Below are 21745 nucleotides of genomic sequence, written 5' to 3' on the forward strand. Positions count from 1 at the left end.
CTTCAAGTCCTCCCTCCCCCGCCAGTGTTTCCAGCACCCACCTCGGGGAGCACGGCATTGAGGCGGTACAGCCAGTCCTCCACGGTGGCCACCATGTTCCTGGGCTTCACTTCCTTGGCCTTTTGGGCCAATTCCTGCAGGAGGAGGCTGCGGAGCTGCCACCTCTGCTTGTCCAGCTCAGTGGCTCTGGGCTGATGGGTCATGCAGGGCAGAGGGTGTCTGTGGCCAGGATCAAGAAGGAGGGTGCTGGGCCTCTCTCTGCTTCACCTGACATGACCTCCCACCCTGCCTTAGGCCAATGTGCACTTCCTAAACTTGAGATCCTGCCCGCGCCTGCTGGCCTGGCCCCTGGGTTCTCATGCACCCCCTCTCTCACCCTCCTAGCCCCATGTGGAGTACCAGGCCTGTGCTCAAGGAGCTCCTTGTGGAAATGGGTGAGAGCCATGAGACAGGGGCCAACCAAGCCCTGGGGGGTGTGGGGCTCGCAGAGGCCTTAGGATGAATCATCCAGAACAGGCAGAGTCCTGTGGAGGGCACTGAGGACAGGAGGAGCAGCAAGGAAAACGCTGCGGGCCAAGATACGCAGGGCTTGTCACGATGACAGGGAGAGGTTTGCTTTGGTGGGAGCATCGGGTGTGGATGCAGGGACGGCAGGGATGAGGTTGGGTGGGGAGGTCAGGGCCAGTTTCTGGAGGGCCTGAAAGGGGGAGGACAAGCAGCTCTGTGGTTTGGGCTTCAAGCTGGGGAGAGATTTGAGTGGAACTCCTTTCTTGAGGAGGTGGGGGCTGCGGGCTGTTCCGTAGGGTGCTGGTCTGCACCCCCACCCCCCTGGAAGCCTGACCTAACTCCACCCCAGCCCCGGTGCAGCACGCTCCTCCCCTACTTGCAGTCCTCCACCAACTCCCTCAGCAGCTTCTCCCAATGGGGGAGCAGAGCGGGGTCCCTTGGATTCCTTATGGACTTCAGGGTGTCCAGATTGGCTTTCTGCCCAGAAGGAAAGAAACAGCAAGTGAGCATGGGGGCTCACCCGGGAGAGGTTACAGAGCTGACTGGCCCAAGATATTATCAGTCAGGACTTGGGGGCCTTTGGGGTAACGGGAGGATGTCTGTCCAAAGCTATCAATCACATGCCCTTGCAAGGCTAGGATCCCCATGCACCCTCTCCACTATCCAACAGAATAAGTGGCAGGAAGGAGCCAGGATAAGGCAGGACTGTAAGGGGTACAGAGTCTTGACCTGGGGCTTCCCTTCTGTAGGTGTAAAAAGGTCATATCTAAGGTGGAGGTACCAGGTGGCTCTCCTGCCTAAAAATGTTGTGACTTCCCTTCTTAGCAGATGCGTAAGACCTTTTGTGATCTGACCTCTTCCAGTTTCTCCGGCTTTATTTCCATATCCACTCCATGCCCTTGCTGTCCCGGAACTTCACGTCACCTTGGCTTTGCCAACTGTTCCCTTCTCTGCACCCCACCACGCCCCCAGCAGACTCATTCTTAAAGACTCTGCTCAAATGTCACCTCCTTTTCAAACACCTCCTCTGATTATCCTCTCTTCACCTCCCCTCCCTCCTCCCCAATCTCGCTGCCCCCATAGCTCTGGGTACTGTATCTCCAGCCCTTGCTGTGCCCTAGAGTAGCTATTTGCATATCCGACTTCCCAGAAGGTGAGGCTAAGGCACTGTGTTTATTCAGCTTTGGGTCTTCAGTGTCTAGCACAGTGCCTGATGCTTCCGTCTTCATTGGTGTGGAATGCACGAGTGAACTGAGTGACTGGCTCCCTAGGACTGTGATTTAGTTCCCCAAGCCTCCCAGTGGTGGCCCGGCCCACCCCTGCACCCTCCTGTACGACTCACCAGGCGGTCCCGAGTGAAGTGGAGGAGGTTGAGGCAGTCCATGCGGAAGCTGACGTCTTCCCAGTGGGAGGTCACGGCCACGACTGGCTTGGTGTTGTACCAGGGCACATAATGGTAGATGTTCCCTGAGACACAGACACATGTGTGGAGGTGTCTGAGGGACTCTGGGAGGTCTCCTGTTACTGTGTTCCCCTCAGAGGACCTTCCCCGGGCTACTCCATCTGCTAATAATCCTAATTGGACCCCTCCCACCAGAAGGTGGGCTGGTGAGAACATGTGTACTTCGATGAACACGGCTGGCCTTGTTGAGCATTCATTGTGCTCAGGGTGTCACGTAGCTTTTCCAAGTCCCAATTTTACACACGGGAAAATCCAGGCTAGGGGTGGGCAGTAGTCTGCCTGAGGTGGCACAGCCAGGCGGTCATAATGCAGGCGTCTAGCTCCAAAGCCCTGTGCCCTTAACCTCAGGCAAGATGCCAAGGCAAGGGGCATGGCTTGAGGTAGGGTTTCCATTCAGGGTGGTCCGTGAGGCAGAGGAGGAGTGGGCTCCAGGCTCAGGGGGAGACCCAGGATCTGGTTGGGGTGGGTAGACATCTAACATGAAGGGCCTGCCAGTACAGAGGCGCAGGGTCAGGAGAACAAGGATGGATACAAACCAGTGATGGGCTTGGCAAACCGGGTTCCCAGGCCATGTTCCTTATTGAAATGAGGGGGGAAGCTAGATGAAACACAAGTTCATTTTTAAATTTTTCTGAGTTGTGGTGCTGACTTGATATAAGGAAAGAAATTCACAGCAGCCAAAATAAAGTAAAAGTAGAAAATCTGTGAGGCAAGAGAAAGCAAAGTTGACTTTTGCCCTCCAAGTTTCTGACAAATCCTGGAGAACTTGTGCTTCTCTTTGGCAAGGGCAAGGGCCAGGGCAGGGCGCTCATCAGAGAAAGCCTAGCACTGCCCCCGGTGAGCAGACTCAAAGGAAACCCCATGTGTTATGGGTTGAATTGTGCCCCCTATAAAGCTATGTTGAAGTCCTAACCCCACTACCTCAGAATGTGACCTCATTTGGAAATAGGGTCATTTCAAGTGTAATTAGTCAAGATGAGGTCATACTGGAGTAGGTTAGAGCCTTAACACAGGTGTTCCTATAGGAAGAGGAGAGGGACACAGAGGATGGCCGTGTGAAGACACAGGGACAGAGGGAGCACACCACGTGAAGACAGAGGCGGAGGTGGAGTGCCGGGTGTAGACGTCAAGGAGCACCAGAGATTGTAGGCAATCAGCAGAAGCTGGGAGAGAGGCTCAGATCTATCAGAAGGAAGGGACCCTGGGACACCTGGCTGTTTCGGCTGATGGAGCGCGTGACTCTTGATCACGGGGTTGTAGGTTTGAGCCCCACATTAGATGTAGAGGTTACTTAAAAATAAAATCTTTAAAAATTTTTAAAAAATAAAATAAAAAAGAAGGAACCAACCCAGCCAACACCTTGATTTTGGGCTTCCAGCCTCCAGAGCTGTGAGAGAATAAGTGTGTGTTGTTCCAAGCCACCCACTTTGTGGTGCTTTGTTAGGGCAGCCCTAGCAAATGCATATGCCGTGCAAAGCTGGCACGCCAAAGCCTAAACCCTCAGTCGATGAGAAATAATCCACCGCACAGAAGACAACAGGGAAGAAAGCAGCCCATCTCTGGCATGGCTCTAGGGAGAGAGAGCAGGAAATTTTCCCGAACATTTGTAACCACAAATGGGCCCTCCTGCAGGTTGTACTCTGTATTCATATCACCTGTGTAGTCTGGAGATAATTGAAAATGGTCTTTGGTTGGCAGTGCCCCAGGTAACTGGAGGAAGCAAAGAAACCCTCTGTGGAGCTGAAACTTTGGTCTAAAGTCCCGCAGGTTTCCCAAAGATAAAGTGCCAAGAAAATGAGCGGCTCAGAACCAAGACACGCACTCTCTAGCCCCGCAGCTCTGTTTCCAGGTACACACCCAACTGAAAGGTGTCACGGCATCATCAAAAGACATGTCATAAAATGTTCATGGCAGCGCTATCTGTAATTGTCCAAAACCGGAAACCACCAAAATCTCCCTCAGTAGTAGAAGGGATAAATAAATTATGGTATATTTGCCCAATGGAGTACTATACAGCAATGAGAATGAGCTAGAGCCACGTCCAACATCTAGGTTTGTGTTTCCATTTCACAGGATGGTGGGCAAAAGAAGTCAGACACAAAAGATTGCATACTATACGTTTCTTTTATATAAAGCTAACAACCAGGCAAAACAAACTGGAGGTCAGGAAGGTGGTTGCCCTTGCTGGGGGTGGGGGTAGAGGGGCTCAAGGGGACCTGGGATGGCGGGGCTCCATTTCATGGTGTGAATGTTGTTACATGGGTGTGTTTGCTTCACGATAATTTATTGAGTTGGACACTTGGGTTTGTGTACTTTTCCACAGCTATGTTACACTTGAATCCAAAGTTTACTTAAGACTTTGGGGCACCTGGGTGGCTCAGCGGTTAAGCGTCTGACTTCAGCTCAGGTCATGATCTCGGGGTCCTGGGATCGAGGGCATAGGGCTCTGCACTCAGCAGGGAATCTGCTTGTCCCTCTCCCTCTGCCCCTTCCCCTGCTCGTGCTCTCTCTCTCAAATAAAATCGTAAAAAAAAAGTTTACTTAAGAATTAAAAAAAAATAGGGGCACCTGGGTGGTTCAATCTGTTAAGCATCTGCCTTCAGCTCAGGCCATGATCCTAGGGTTCCGCATCAGGTTCCCTGCTCAGTGGGGAGCCTGCTTCTCTGTCTCCAGCTCCCCTGCCTGTTCTCTCTCTCTGTCAGATAAATAAAATCTTAAAAAAAAATAATTAAAAAAATAGTGGAGACAAAATACATAAAATGCATTGTGTCAAAATACTATGGAGAAGAATAAAGTAGGGAACAGGGATAAGGAACTGCCAAAAATGTTTAAACAGAGCGGTTACCTAAGTCCCTTACAAGAAGATCTAGAAGAAATCATGCAGAATACAGCTCAGAGAGACGACAAATATGGAAGAGATTTAAAAATATGAGGAACTGAATGGGGAGTCCCATAGAGTTTGAGGAGGAGCCATATAAGAGACAAAGGGAAGAAATAATTGTCGAAGCAAAAATATCTTATAATTTTCCAGAATCGCTGGAAGACACCAGTTTCAGGCTCTGCTACTGAGTAATCATTAGAATGATAAATAAGCAGAGATCCAGCACTGGGGTTCTCAGATATGAACGTGCGGATACAAGATGGCAATTTTCTTCTTCTACTCTTGGATAGCATACAAAAGCAACAAGGAGGAGGAAAACAACCCCATTTTCAGCAAAACAAGGAGACAGATATAATCTGTAGACTCAAAATACACATAAGGACGGCCAAAAGCAACTATGACTGCCGTCCAAAGCCGAAGCAGGAAGGGGTGAAGTGTAGCAGAAGTCACCTGCGGGGAAGCATGCAGCAAGGCAGACAGCTGGGAGCACAGCTTGATGGGAGCAGAGCGCGGAAAGTGCCAGCAAAAATACGCTCCCAGAACGAACTCTGGGCGTAGATGAGGAAATGTGAACCGGCAAAACATAGGAAAAAAGCAGGAGCAAAACCAAAAACACCCTAGAAAGGAAGACAACATAAAAAGAAGCCCAAGGGAGACTAGACCCTGCAGACAACTCAGGGAGAGGCACAGAAATAAGGGTAGAAAAGTGACCAAAATAAAATGGAAATAGAAAGTCACGAAGGATCAGGGAAAAGTTGATGGATAAAGAAAACCAAGGAAAATTGTTAGGCCCATAAATGGGGCCCCTAAAGTAGAAAACCTACACCATGGCACAGAATATTTAAAAATATAATTTAAGAAAACTCACATGGGAAAGAGATAGTCTTTTAAACAAATGGTGCCTGAAAAATTGGATTATTCATATACAAATGATTTCAAAATGGATCAAACAGCTAAATATAAGAACTAAAACTGTAAGGCTTTTCGAAGATAGGAGAAAAATCTTCATGACCGTGGGTTAGGCAAAGAGATCTTGTATATGACACCATAAAAGAAAAAAAAGTTGGACTTCATCCAAATTAAAAATGTTCGCACTTCAAAGACACCAGTAAGGAAATGAAAAGACGAGCCACAGACCATTTGCAAGTCATATATCTGATAAAAGACTTGTATCCAGTGTATATAAAGAACTCTTACCACCCCATAATAAGAAGAACAACAACTCAATTTAAAAACTGTAAAAAAAATTATACCACTAAATAAATTTTAACAAAATAAAAGAAGATTCCAATCTACCCATGAAAGAGTACACCACGTGCCAGGGACAACTGACCCCAAAGGATCAGCATCTCAAAATATCCTGGTGAAGTCAGTAGACTTACAAGATAAAGGATATTTGGGCAGCTGCACAGAAAGATCAAGAGATTCATGGGGAAAAAACATCAGAAAGACAGAAGGTATTGGTTATGAAACTTTAAGAAGTCACAAACTTCTAGAGCAAAATATGAGAGAATTCCTTAATATATTTGGAGTGGAAAGGACCTTTCTAACTATGACTCAAAAGCCAGAAGTCATAAAAGTAGTTCGAGTACGTTAAAAAAAAGTCTTCATGGGAAAAAAATCCCAAGCACCATAGACAAAGATAGGAGACACATATGGGAAATATACTTACAAATATACTTACAGTCCTGGAAATCAATAAGAAAATGACTAATATCTCAATAGAATAAAAAAGAAAATTATATAAGCAAGGAATTAAAGAAAGGAAAACACAAATGACTTTTAAACATACGAAAAGATACCCAACCTCATTTATAATGAGAGAAATACAAATTAGAACTACCCTGAAATGCCATTTTTCACTTACCAGGCTGATAAAAATCCAGAAGTTTATACCAGATTTTGATGAGGCTCTCATACACTGCTGGTGGGAGTGTTGAATTGTACAACTTTTATGGAGGATTACGGGGTACAGCCAGATAAAGAAAAAGACCACGGCAGATATTTGACACAGAGGGGATTTAATAGAGAAAATGTGTTGAAAGGGCCAAGAGATCAGAAAGGGAAAAGTGAGGGGCACCTGGGTGGCTCAGTCGGTTAAGCGACCGACTCTTGATCTCAGCTCAGGACTTGATCTTGGGGTTGTGAGTTAAAGTCCTGCTCTGGGCTCCATGCTGAGCCTACTTAAAAAAAAAAAAAAAAGGTGGGGTGGGGGAAGTGAGCTTCCTCAGAGATTAGTAACAGGAGGAAGAAACTACTGCTTCTAGGGCTAGGGAAAAAAAGGCAGGCAGTGGTGTGACCACGGACAGGCACACAACCAAAGCTGCGCCATCGAGCTAGCTGCACAGGATGCTGGAGCCACCAAGAAGGTGACACCCCATCAGTAGTGGCACTGCAGAGGAGGGGCGCTTGGCCAAGGCCAGGACAGTGGGGGAGTGGCCAGCCAAAGCTGGGATCCCTGAAGGGATGTAGCTACTTCCAGAGAGGCCTCCTGAATTGGCGGCAGGAGGGAGGGAGAGGGAGAGGCAGAGACAAAGTGAAGGGGTGGGGAGATAGGACAGAATGACGGCATCTCCCCTTTTATCAGCTGGCATGGGAAGCTGGGACACGAAGTTTGCAGGTGTTCAGCCCTGAGATATAGAACAGAGCAAGGAAGGGCAAGGATGAAGCTTGATCTGGAGCAGAGCGTGCCAAGTCTCTCCTTGCTGGAGATGCTGAGAGAAAAACAGGTGCTGATCAGCACAGAGGACAGTTTTGCAGTATCTGCCAAGATGCAAATATGTTTTGACCAATTCCACTTTGAAATCACTTATGCAAGACTGTATCTTGATAGCATTACTTGTAATAGCAAAAGACTGGAAAAGTTTGTCAAGACTTATCAAGAGAAAAGAAGGTACATGTGCACACACACATGCACCTTGCAAAGAATGATATAAGGGCACCTGTTTTTAGATAGTGCTGAGATAAATAGATAACAGTAAGAAACTATGGTGGAGGGGCACCTGGGTGGCTCAGTCGGTTAAGCATCTGCCTTCACTTATCCCAGTGGCATCGAGCCCTGCATGGGGCTCCCTGCTCAGCGGGGAGTCTGCTTCTCCTCCCTCTGCCTTTCCCCCTGCTCCTCGTGCTCTCTCTGTCTCTCTAAGATAAAAACAAATACAATCTTAAAGAAAAGAAACTGTGGTGGAAAACAGTTTGATGGTTTCTCAAAAAGTTAGAGAATTACTATGTGATGCAGTGATTCCACTCCTAGGCATACACCCCAAATAATTAAAAACGGACTCAAACAGGTATGTGTACACCAATGTTCATAAGCAGCATTATTCACAATAGCCAAAAGGTGGACACAACCCAAGTGTCCATTAACAGATGAATGGATATACAAAATGTGATATATAAATACGATGGGATATTATTCAGTCATAAAAAGGAATGCAGTTTGGACACACGCTGTAACGTGGATGAACCTTGAAAACATTGTGCTAAGTGAAATACACAGACATGAAGGACACATATTACATGATTTCACATACATGAGGTATAGGCAAATTCAGACAGACAAAAAGTAGAATAGAGGATTTCAGGGGACAAAGGAATTTATGGTCTAATGGGTAGAGTTTCTATTTGGGATGATGAAATTGCTCTAGAAATAGAGGCGATAGTTACACAACATTACGAATGTACTTAATTTCACTGAACTGTACATTTAGAAATGGCTAAAATGGTATGTTTTATGTCAATTTTGCCACAATAAAAATTTTTTTAAAGATGCTATGAACAACTTTATGCTGAAAGATGTGAAAACGTCAAAGAAATTTATAAATTCCTAGATAAATTAAACCTACCAAAATTGACTTAAAAATAAATAGAAAAGCTGACTAATTAAAGTAAATCCAGGGGTGCCTGGGTGTCTCAGATGGTTGAGCCTCGGCCTTCAGCTCGGGTTATGATCCCAGGGTCCTGGGATGGAGCCCTGTATCGGGCTCCCTGCTCAGTGGGAGTCCGCTTCTCCGTCTCCCTCTGCCTGCCCCTTCCCCTGCTTGTGCTCTCTCTCTCTCTGTCAAATAAATAAATAAAATCTTTAAAAAAGTAAAGTAAATTCGTATTTAAATCGCTGCATTAAAAAACCCACCAGGCTTATATTTAGAGGTGAGTCCTAGCAAACTTTCAAGGAACAGATGATTACAGTCTGACCCAAATGCTCACGGAGAGTAAAAAGAGGAAATGCGCCTCAATTTCACGAGGCTGGCATAACCTGGATATTAAAACCAAATGAGGACATTATAAGAAAGAAAATTATAGATTCATCTTATCCATACAGATGCAAAAATCCTAAACAAAATATTAGCAAACCAACTCTAGCACGTATAACAAAGGTGAAAATCCAATTATACTATTATAATTGTACTTTATATTATATATAACAATTATATGTGAATATATGTAATATCATATGTGAAGTAATTATAATACGAATTCAAGGTAGCTGGGATAGGTTAGAGATCGATACTGCAATCCCCTGAGCAACCACTAGAACTAATCCACAGATGTAGAGCCAGTAGAGGAGAGAGAATGCAATATTAAAAACAAAACAAATACACACTTGATTAGAACAAAAGAAGACAGAGAAATCCCAGCGGGCTTTTTGTAGAAATTGTCAAGCTGGTGCTAAAATTCATATGAAAATGGAAAGGAACCAGAATAGCCAGAAACTGTGTTATTTTGTAAAAGAACAACAAAATTGGAGGACTTACATGACCTGATTTCAAGACTTGCTCTAGAGCTATTGCTATCAAGATGGTGTGATATCGGCATTAAAGATAGACAAATAGATAAATGGAAGAGAACAGCATAGTTATCTTTATAGAAAGAAGAATCTGACCCTTCCCTCAGACCATATACAAAAATCAAGTCAGGTTTGATCATAAACCTAAACGAAGAAGCTAAAATTATAAAGCTTTGGGGCGCCGGGCTGGCTTAGTCAGAGAAACATGAGACTCTTAATCTTGGGCTCGCAAGCTTGAGCCCCATGCTGTGTGTGGAGATTACTTAAAAATAAACTTTAAAAATATTTTAGAATTATAAAGCTTGTAGAATGAAACACAGGAGAATATCTTTATTATCTTGGGGTAGACAATATTTCTTGGACCAAATAATGTACTACTATAAAAGAAAAGATAATCAACAAATCTGATTTAATCAAAATTAGAATTAATTTTTAAGTAATCTCTACACCCAAAGTGGGGCTCAAACTCACAACCCCAAGATCAAGAGTTGCACGCTCTTGTGACTGAGCCAGCCAGATGCCCCTCAAAATTAGAATTTATTTTCTGCATCAAATTTAGAAACTTCTGATCTTCAAAAGACACTGCTTGGAAATGGAAGTCAAGCCACAGAACGGAAAATATTAGCGAAACAGATTGACAAAGGACTTTTATCCAAAATATAAAAGAACTGGCATGCCACGTAAAAAGACAAACAACCCACTGAAAGACTGGCAAAAAACTTGAGCAGTGCCTTCACTACAGAAATATACGTGAGCATGAAAAGATGCTCAGGATGACTACTGATCAGAGAAATGGAAATCAAAATTATAATTACGGACAATGTCATACCCACTTGAGTCATAGAATGACTCAAATGAAAAAGACCGACAGTACCGAAGTTGGCAAAGATGAGGGGCAAGTACAAATCTCAAACACTGCTGTGCGGGTGTAAAATGGTACAAATGCTTTGGAAGATAGTTAGCTCTTTCCTTTAAAACCCAAATGCCACTCCTAGGTTATGTACCCAAGAGAAATGCAAGCACATGTCCGTAGAGAGATTTGTACAAGAAGGTTCACAGCAGCTTTATTCATAACTCTCCAAAAGTTGAATCAGTCTAAGTGTCCATGAACAGAGGGATGGGTAAATAAACTGTCATATCCACATAATGAAGTACTATCAGAAATAAAGAGGAACAAAACAAAGTATCCATGAAACAACATGGCTGAATTCCTAAAACGCTATGCTGAGCCAAAGAAGCCATAGAAAAAGAAAGAACCGTATGTCTGATTTCATTTACATAACGCTGTAGGAAAAGCAAAACACATCTATAATGATAGACAACACAACAATGACTGACCCCAGGGGCTGGGGAGATTGACTGAAAGGGGGCATATGAAAGCTTTCTGGGGTGATGGAACTTTCTTCCCATGGTGGTTAAATAGGTGTATTTGCCAAAATTCATCAATCTGTACAATTAAAATATGTGCATTTTATTGTTTGCAAATAAGACCTCAATAAAAAAATAAAAAGTCATCGTTAAGATGAAGATGAAAAGCCCCAAACTTAGGGAAGGTATTTACAATACACCCATCTGACAAAAGATCATTCCCAGAAAAAATAACATATAAGCCAGTAAGAAAAAGACAGCCAAATAGAATGATGGATAAAATACATCGATAGGCTTTTTACAGATGAGAAAACAACAAACATTTGTAAACATATGCAAAGATGCCCAACCTCCATTTGTAATCAGGAAAATGAAAATCAAGGTCTTATAGGATACCATCCTCATCCACCATTGGCAAAAACTGAAAGGCCGGGCAACACCAAGTCCTGGTGAGAATGAAGAGCAATAGAGATTCTCATATTGAGCTGATGAGAGTGTAATTTGGTATAATTTCTTTGCTTTGAATTCCTCTTTCACTCCAGGATATATAATTTAGAGGAAGTCTTGCACTTGAGACCAGGAGACATGTACAAGAATGTTTATAACACAATTATTATAGTCGGAAAAAAAGATAAGTCCCAAATGTCTACATATACCACATAATTGGTGCTATAATCATACAGTAGACTATATACAGAAGTGAAAATGAACTTCAGCGACACATACCAACATAAAAAAAAAAAGAATATTAAGCAAAAGATGGAAAACAGACAAATACAGACTGAAAAGTTCCATTTGTATAAAATGCAAAAAATAGTATGCTGTTGAGGGTTGCACACATAGATGGTAAAAATTGAAAAGTAAAGCAAGGGAGTGATTCCCATGAGGGTCAGGATTGTGGTTATTGCTTGGGTAAATGGGTCTGGGAAGAACATACAGGGAACTTCTAAGATGCTGACAATTTTCTATCTTTTAAGCTGAGTGGTGACTTCAGGGGTACTCATTTTATCTGTCTTTAAACTGTATATATATATATACATTTAATATATTTTTTGTATATATTTCATAATTTAAAAACAAGCAGAACGTTATGCTAAGTGAAAGATGCCAGACCAAGGACTACATATTGTGAATCTATGTGTGTGATAAAATATCCAGAATAAGAAACTCCATAGAGACAGAAAGTAGATTAATGGTTGCCTGAGGCTAGGGATGCAGGGGAGAAATAGACAGTGACTGCAAGTGGGTATAGGGTTTCTTTTTGGAGTGATAAAAATGTTCTAGAATTGACCACGGTGACGGTTGCCCCATTCTGTGAATACAGTAAAAACTATTGAACTGCATACTTTACATGGACGAATTGTATGGTGTATGAATTCTATTTCAATAAAGATCTGTCTTAAAAAACCCAGGGAAATGGAATGCACGGAAAGGCTCTCAAGGGGTGAGGAGATTGCAAAGCTGTTGAAGAAGTTGAGAGCAGTGATTCTCAAACTCTAGCATGCATCTGAATCACGTGGTGGGGTTGTTAAAGCACAGGTTACGGGGCACCATCCCCAGGTTTTCTGATTCTGTAAGGACTGAGGTGGGGCCAAGATCTGCATTTTTTTAAGACAGAGAGTACACATGAGCACGGGAGGAGTGGGGAGGAGAGCCAGAGGGAGCGGGAGGGAGAGAATCTTTAGCAGGCTCCATGCTCAGCACAGAGCCCGATGCAGGGCTCCATCTCATGACCCTGAGATCATGACCTGAGCTGAAATCAAGAGTCAGATGCTTAACCAAGGGAGCCACTCAGGTGCCCCTAGAATCTGCATTTCTAAAAGTTCCCAGGTGATGCTGATGCCCAGCCCAGGGACTGCTCTTTGATAACTGCGACTCTATAGAGCCTGGTATAGGTGTTTAATAAGTATGTATTGGATTAATGGATGAAGGGATGGATGGGAGGTTGGTTGAGTGTTTGGGTCAGTGGATGGGTAGGAGTTGAATGGATCAAAGGGTGGATGAGTAGAATAATGGACATGGATAGCAGGTGGGCAGATGAGTAGCAGAAGATGGTTGCATGGATGGAGCAGAGGTGGCTCAGAGTAGTAGGGAAGAAGACGGGGTTGGGGAAGTTGTAGTGTGGAATGTAGCATAGAGAAGAACTTGGGAGTGAACACCTACTTTCAGCTCTTGTGGGCTCACCACCCACTAGCTGTGCAATGTTTGGCAGGTGACTTCACTTCCCTGAAGCTCATTTTCCTCATGTGAGACATGTGGGTTAACAATGCCTATGAATTTCCATGAGCTAATACCCTTAAAAGGGCCAAGCGCAGAGCCTGGCATGCAGTGGATGCTTTCTGCTCTTGGGTTGGATCTGACTATTACCATCATATATCACTGGGCTGTACTGTGTGGTTGAGACGAGAGGCTTGTAATTCAGGTCCATCTTGTTTCCATAGTGGCCAATGCTGACCTCGAATTGGATCAGGTCCTTAAAGTTAGGCATCATGGTACAGGAAAGGAAGATGACACACAGCCCATACTTCTGGCGGTGATGGTGCCTCTAAAACAATAACCCCCCACATCCCCAGTACATAAGCCAAGGGATGAACAAGGCTATAGAGACAGGCAGGGAGGCAAAGAGGAGGTGCCCTGTTTCTTTCAAAAGCCATCTTTGCTTCTCTTCAGGGTGAGCTGGATCTTTGAACCCATGCCCCCTCAAAATCCTGCCTTGACTCCTGCTCAAGGGCAGTTCCTCCCAGGACCTCTATCATCTGGTCCCTTCCTCCCAGCCAGCTGTGGTTCCTTTCTTTCCTGAAAGGGAGGCTTCTCCATCCAAGGCCCTGAGGGTCAGGCTGGGCTCTGACTTGGGCCACCTCATCCTTCTCCTTTTTGCCTCAACTCCCTCCCCTGATGAGATGAGCGTGGGCAGGGGTGTGGTGAAGGTGGCACATGCACGCACATCTGCTCTGGGCCCTTCTCCAGCTGCCTCCTCCCATCATGCCTCCCATCTGCTGGAGGTCCTCCATCTGCCATGTCAGCCACTCCCATTTCTGTGGCCAACTCCTGCCTCCTCTTGCACTCTCCCAGTCTGTTCACTAGCTCAGGTCTGCCCTGCCATAAAAAATAACCCTCCTTCTCCCCTCTGAGCCTCTGTTGAGCTCCCATCTGATCTCGTCTCCTTCCACTTTCAGCCAAGTTTCTGTGCACTTGCCTCTATGCACAGTCTGCAACTTCTCCCTCGCACCTGTGTGGCCTGGCAACTCTCCCCTGGGAGGGGGGCACTGCCTCTGTGCTCTTCTTTGCACACTCCTCCCCAGTCCCTTCTGCAAGCCCCTCCTCCTCCTCTACCTGCCTTAGGCTGTGGCACCCTTTCACCCACCTACTCCTCCCAGGCATTTCCTTTACAACCCTGTGCTCAGATCCTGGTGTGCTGACGACACACCATCTGTCTACAGCCTTGAGGACTGGTTTTCATGGATGTCTCACCAGCATATGTCAAAGGTGGGATTTGTCATTTCCCCCCTCCCCCCCCCAGACCTGCTCATCCCTCAGGGAGCATGGATGCCACCCTGACCACCTTGCCACCTGAGGCAGAACATGGGCATTAGCTTAGGGGAGTTAGCCTCATTTCTTATGTCTTGTTGGTCTTTGGCTCTGATCATTGTGTTTCCAAAGGGTCTCTGGAACCTGCTCCCTCCTCTCTGGTTCTCTTTCTCTGTGACTGTATTCTCATTTTTAAAAATAAGTGGGTGGCTATTCTTAACACTGTTCCTCCTGCCCCTTCCTGCATCAGTGGTCTTCCCCAGCCTACAGGAAGAAATAAAAACTCAGAAGATCATTTCTCCTTAACTAGACTGCACATTTCTTATACAGAAACCTTATCTTGTATTTACTGGGTCCCTGACCACCCAGGATTTGGCACAGCATGAAGCCCTCATACAGGCTTAATAAAGACTCAGGCGGATTGACTAAACATCCTCAGGCAGCCAACAGCTCATTCAGCTTGTGGCCGGGGCCTCTGCAGTGTCAGAAACAGGACCCGTGGTAGATTTGGGGTGGGCAGAGGGACTCTTTCTTCCTGGGTTACCTGTTTCCTGTAGTTACCTCTATATTGGTCACTTCAGAGGAAAGATCCTTCCTCTTAAAGTCTTGATGGGAAGTGACGTGGGTGAATAACTCCAGGAAGACTCGGCCTCGATAAGTTAAACCATCTTTCAGAGAGTCGGAAATATTCTAGGGTAACAGGAAGGAAAATGGTGAGAAAAGGAATGAGAGAAAAAGAGCCGATACATCTCCCCGACACCTCTGCAGCAAAGACAGAGTTGTCTAGTGACTTCCTGCCTAAGGCCGACCACAGCCCTGGGGCGGAATTCCACACACCCCAGACATGGCTGTGCCCAGAAACCTCTGGGCCGTGACCCCTCTTCCACACCCGGAGGCCCATTCCTCCTCTTCACGCATTCCATCCGCTTGTCAACCCGAAGTACCTGTTCCCCGCGAACCCTTCCCGCTTGGAGGGGGCTATGATAACGACTGTGTTTGCGCTCCCAGTCTAGCCAATCAGAGCATGCCCCGCCTCCTTGGCAACAGTGATTGGTCCAACGGGAGTACACATGACCTAAGGCAGCCAATTAGAATGTGCCCCTGGCCTTTCCTATAAGAGGCTCGGCTGACCACTCGTCCGCTGGGAGGCTTGACTGCAGTAGGAGAGAAAGCCACCCAGGCTGGAGAGCAACAGAGCTGAGAGATGGAGTGAATGAGAGAGCCTCTTGACGGCATGGAGGTCCCAGTGCCTGCAGCTCGTCCTCACTCAGAGTTCTTCCCAGCCCAGTTCCCATCTTTGAAGCTAGAGTTAGCTTCCTGGCCTTTATCATCAGTCTTTAATAGCCCAATACTTTCTACATTTACCTGTGCTGTTTTTGTCTCCTGTGTCCTTTCCACCTGCTGGAAATCTTACCTGACATTTCATCTCAATGTTCCTTCCTCAGTGAACGCCCAGAGCTCTCCATCTGTTTCTTTCTTGTGCCACAGCACACGTTCCATATACACATAGTCATTTACACACAGGTTACATGTCCTCTACTAGTGTGGTGGGCAGAAACCAGGGTCGGACCCTCCTCTGGCACTTCCCACACCCCAGGGCCTTTCATACGGTTGGTATTACGTCCACCGTCCCCTAGAGCTGTCATGAGAAGCTTACAGTGCCTTCTTCCTGGATCCTGAAAGGGGCCTTTTTGCCCCCACGGAGAGTCAGGAAGCTGGGGCCAAAACAGGGTAGGAAGCCAGAGTACGTTCCTGCAAGAAGAGAGGGTGAGGGGGGCGGGGCCAGGTGGGAGAGGGGCAGGAGGCAGGAGTCAGGAGAATTGCTTGCCTTCTATTTCTGATCCAGTGGATGAGATCTGGTTGAGGAGCAGGCTGACAGTCCCAATCTCATCCCGGCAACTGTTCTTGGGGCTGGAGAGAAACACATTCTGCAGGCTGAGCAGCTGGCCCAGCTCTGATGATCTCCTCCCCTGCATGATTTTCAGCCTCCACCCGATGGCTCACCAGTCCAAGACTCTGAACTTGATGTAGCTGGAGAGGCAGGGCAGCTGCAAGGAGAAAGCAAGAGCCACCGTGGGTGCATGCTCGGAGGGTCCTCACGGAGACTGAGCGCAGCTGGGAAGTGCTGACTCTGGGTCCAAGGCCTGGCTCAGTCACCAGTAAGCCACGTCACAACAGCCAAGATGGATTTACCATGGGAGCGTATAGGCCTGTGGCTGTGCGCCTCCCCACTTGCATGGGCCCCTTGCAAAGCCCTGGGAGAGGTCTACGATTGTGTCTCCTGGTTGCTTTGTATTCTTATTCTTAAAATGGCCCTCTAATTGCATGAGCTTTAGAACCAAGACCTGAGTCCACCCTGACCATGGGCTCGATGATTGCAGTCCTCACACAGCCCTTCACTGTCTGAATACATGTTCACCAACTGTTTGAATACATGTCACCACAGAGGTTGTGGCTTAAAATGTCTTCTTCACAGTTAGCAGGTCACTTTTAAACAGTAGGACATCTATCCCCGCCAGAGTAAATAATAGTAGCTGCTGTTGTGGGAAGGGTTTCCTTTGTCTCCTGGCCTGTGCTGAATGATCTGCATGGATCCCCTGAGGGACTCCTCCCAACAGCCCCATAAACCAGGTGCTGTTATTCCCATTTCCAGAAAGGAAAACCGAGGCACAGAGAAACTGAGTTCCTTAAGTTCTCTTAGAAGCTCTCTTTAGTGAGGGGTGTGATTGTCCCTATTTACAGATGGGGAATGAGGCCCAGAGAGGCAAAGGGACTTGTTCACGGTCACAGAGTCAGGGGTGCAGTCAGGACTGGAAACCAGCCTTCTGATTCTTATTCCCACTCTGCTACAGGGTTCCCTCAATTATGAAAACAAAAACCAATCCCTGTGTAAAACAGAGCTGCTCGGCTTGAGACCTGAGTGGGACCCAAATCCTCTCAGCTGGGGCCTCTGCTCCTCACAGCACTTCCTGAGGCATGGCTGAGAGTCCTTCCCATTCTACCATTCTACTTGTCCATTCTCCCCTTGCCAGGGAGCTGCGGAGTAGGGAAAGGGCTTTCCAGTTGAGCAAGTGGTTAAGAAGAAATGAGGAAAGGCCCCCTAGAAGTGGAGAGATGGGCACCAGAAGGCATCAAGTCTTCCAATATTACAAATCCTCCACATTCAAATTCATGGCTGAACCATCTTTTCAACCACCCTGTTGAGAATTCTCTTCCCCATTCCCAGTTCCTTGTCTTGACTGCCCTCCTGTCCTGGGGCCCTTGGACTGTAAGCTGGCATACACCCATTTTCAGCAGAGCTTCCCCTGCAGCCTGCCTTGCTGGACTCAGCTGCTACTGTCTCTGTGGTCCTCCTGCCATTCAGAGTGAGGGTCACATCTGCCTGCTGCATTTCCACGGGACTAGTGACAATCAGGCCTGCATCCAGATGGCTCCGGCCTAAGGAGACTGTATGATGTGGGAAATGGATGAGGGTCCAAGGGGTGTTTGCACAGCTTTAAATGTTGGAACGCCTCTTTCAGGGATGAAGGAGGGCCGAGCCCGTGCCACTGGTTTCTGAACCTAAAGGCAGCTGAAACGAGAGAGGACTTTCAAGGCTCTGAGCATCCACAGAGCATCTGAGGATCCCGGCCATGAGCCTTATCACCGCCAGAGACAGGTGGGAGGGATCAAAGTTGGGGGATAAACTAGTCTCCCTTTAAAATCTCTTCCTACTTTAAGAATCTATAAAATCACCCAGGAAGATAGAGATTATGAAGAATGGTTAAAGATGATGCCTCACCAGGAGGAAGACTAGGGAAGCTTCTAGTGAGGAAGAGGGTCCCAGGAGAGTAGAGGGGAGCTGACGAGCTGATTTTACATCACACAAATGTAGGGTATAAGGAAAGCAAAACACTCTCTGGGTAGCCAAATAGAAGCCACACAAAGTTCTATGCACTCATACTTAATGACAGTGCTTAAGCTATCTCTCAGAATTTCAGACTCTTTTTCCACACGTTCTCAAAAGCCTGGCAAGGAGTCAAAAGGCAATCAAGGCTCTTCCAGGGCTTTAAGAGGACTGGCATCCACACTACTGATAGGTGACTGAGGAGGACTGAAAAGCTATAAAAGTCAGACTACAGAATCCCACAAAGAAGAGCATCTTGGAGTCTTAGTGCAGGAACAAATAGCCCAGGCTACGTGGAGCCCGTATACTATGTTCCCACAATACCTCTAGGCCATCAACAAAGCTATAATTAGCTTCGGGGCACTTTGCCTAGAAGATAAGAAAATGCACAATACAATTTAGATTTAAATGATTTTTTTGGTTTTGTTTTGTAATGTAGGTGAAAGGGCATATTTAAGTTTTCAGGAAAGTTCAGTTGCATGGCTCAGGGCTCATTTCTTAATACTGGACAAATAAAGTAAGTTTTCTGTAATCTGTCCTGGGCTTCCTCATGTTTCCTATCAGGCAGATTCCCTCCACCCCCGGCCTCCCACTGTCTGCACCCCGTGTTTCTTGACCCCTACCTTCTATCCACGTCCCTACACACTCAAACTTCCCTTCTGTTTGTGGGCCAGGAGGAGGAATGTGGCCAAGATGGAACAGCAAGGGGCGTCTTGGGAGCTCAGTTGGTTAAGCATCTGACTCTTGATTTCAGCTCAGGTCATGATCTCAGGGTTGTGAGATCGAGCCCTGCATCAGGCTCCTGGCTCCACACTGAGAGTAGAGCCTGCTTGGGATTCTCCCCCCCCGCCACCAAAAAAAAGGATGGAACAGCAATACCTGAATCTGGAAGGTCAGGATCTGGTTCCATATTGGGTTCTCGGTTTGGGTCAGCACATTTGTCTTGAGCTAGGAACAACCCAAAGCAGTGTCAGTGCCAGCCTGTCCCCTCCTCCCTCCACTGACCTCACCTTCCAGCCCTTCCAGCCCTTCCAGCCCAGCCCACAGATGGACGCTGTCTCTGGCACAGGGCTGGCTAATCATGGAAATGGTCTAAAGGCACTTGGACAACTTCTCCTCAGCTACAACTTTAGTCCTTTGTATCCAGATCCAGATTCCGTATTATTGTTTTTAAATCATCTTTCAATTGACTTTGTTCTTAAATAGTCATAGGGTTATGAAGTTTATTATATGAGTGCATACACATAGATTTTGTTAGATAAACTCTATCATCCCAACAGAAAAGCGAGCAAAAACCACATCAACTATGGCAGTACGCAATGGCATACCCCTTTCCAAAGCATCACTTGACTTCATTTTTAAACGTGGCTCTATTCGAAGCAATCATGTCAGTGAAATCAAGAGTGGGTTGGACTGGTTAAACTTCTTAATACATACTAGAAAACTGCAGAGATATTAAAATTTTTGAAAATTGTGAAATTGTGTGCCACCTACCACCCAAGAGCATCTCACCTAGACCTGGAGCACCCAAACCACATTCAGTGTGGTGTTTTTAAAATATGTCCACAAATCCTTTGGAACACCTTCCTTTGAAAGGTAGACACTACTCTCCCTCCCTTTATGTATGGGCTGGATTTAATGATGCTTCTAATAGGTAGAATATGGTGGAAACAATGGTTTGTGAATTCTGAGACAAACCTACTTAACTTTAACCCAGCATCCCCCAAATTTGAACATAGGATCTTTTTTTTTTTTTTCTTTCCTTTTCCCCACAGAACATCCATCAGCACACTTGGGAAAATGCTACTCTCTATTCACAGAGGATCATGGAATATCAGCAACTCTTTTGCCCAGAACCTTCAATTTCTAGATGAAGAAACCCAGGCCCAAAGGAGACAGTGACTGTTTCAGGGGTGTTTGTTTGCTGGTATGTTGTTTATTCACTCATTCAGGCCCTTCGTGTACTTTAGGCTTTCCGTGGGCATCTGTTCCATACAGGGCTCTGTGCACAGCTCTGGAAGACAGGGTGACTCAGCCACCTTCACAGCCTTCCTGGTCCAGTGGGGTCACGGCCCACTGATGGAGGAACTGAGATCCGAATCCAGGGGTCCTGCCCACCCACTCCATCTTTCCCCACTCACTATCTAGGTGACAATTTCTCTAAACCTCAGACCCTTTCTACACTTACCTTTTCCCCAATTAGTTCCACCTCCAACATAGGACTCACTAAGTGCTGTTTCTCTGCGAACAAGAAGTTACAAGATTTCTGAGACAGCAGCATTTTTTTTTTTAAGGGGAGAACATGTAGAGGTGACAGAACAACTTATACCCCTCCGCCATCATCTGGTGTCGTGCTCCCCACCCGGGCAGACGTCTCCCATTTCCACTCTATCTCTGTGTGTCATGGCACATAATGGAAGCAAGGGTGGGCACTGGCATAGGGAGCTGGAGTCTGCATCCAGGCATCAAAGACAGGTCAGGGGCATATGACCCATTTTAAAGAGTATCTATGGGGTGGGGTCTTCGTGAAACAAATCTTGGTGGATTTCAGTCTTATCTTCTCCCCCCAACCCCGAATCTTAGGTTTGCATCAAAATGCAACAGGGAAGCCCCGTGAGAATCCAGGGTGCCACTGTGCAGCGAGCCTCAGGGTCACTCCCACCCTGCCACCCTGACTCTAACTGAGATGAAGGTCCTCTGCGCAGTAGATGAAGAACTGTAAGTAGGCCATGTTGATCGGGACCACTGTTGACTTGAAGATCTGAGTAGTGGTGTCATCAGCCCCATAGGGCAGCTTTTGATCTACCTGCAGAGACCAGGTTAGAGTCATAGGATGGTCGTGGCCATGGCCACCCGATTTGGCTTCCCCGGCCTTCCACTTGGTATGGGGGAGGGACAATCCTCAAGTGACACAGCAGGCAAATAAAAGCATGTGAAGATCAGTGGCCACTCTGAGGGCCCAGGGGGGCCCCACGGAAGCAGCCACATAGGAAATGATACTGGGGTGTCGGGGGCAGCCTCACCAGAGCCTGGTCTCCCACACCGAGGACACAGATAGTGACTTTCAGGTAGCCTCTCACACCATTGTTGGGTTCATTCGGCTGGCAGAGGCCTAACCATTTCCTCATGAGTGTGTGACCTGAAGGGGCAGAGGGCCCATGGGAGACTGGCCTCCAGTCTCCATCCTTCTTCCCTGAAACCAGTCTTTGTTTCTGTAGGAAAGGGGTGTGGAAATGGGTCTCATATATTCTAGTTTCCACACAGTAGCAGAGGAAAATGGGAGTCATTCCTATTAGTAAGCAAAGCTAGTGCACTCACCAGGCTGCC

The 21745-nt window shown here is 46.4% G+C and overlaps 1 protein-coding gene across 1 annotated transcript in view; it reads right to left on the reverse strand.

The window, feature by feature from the left end:
• Positions 1-21745, reverse strand: part of FER1L5 (fer-1 like family member 5) — a 61626-nt gene that overhangs the window by 17724 nt on the left and 22157 nt on the right. The window contains 12 exon segments of the mRNA XM_057309228.1: positions 42-219; positions 884-984; positions 1850-1974; positions 13372-13549; positions 15094-15222; positions 16190-16284; positions 16316-16443; positions 16537-16580; positions 19298-19366; positions 20607-20659; positions 21101-21224; positions 21442-21557. Of these exon segments, the coding sequence (XP_057165211.1) occupies positions 42-219; positions 884-984; positions 1850-1974; positions 13372-13549; positions 15094-15222; positions 16190-16284; positions 16316-16443; positions 16537-16580; positions 19298-19366; positions 20607-20659; positions 21101-21224; positions 21442-21557 (1340 nt within the window).

This window comes from Ursus arctos, unplaced genomic scaffold, assembly GCF_023065955.2.
Source record: "Ursus arctos isolate Adak ecotype North America unplaced genomic scaffold, UrsArc2.0 scaffold_8, whole genome shotgun sequence".
Classification (NCBI taxonomy): Eukaryota; Metazoa; Chordata; class Mammalia; order Carnivora; family Ursidae; genus Ursus; species Ursus arctos.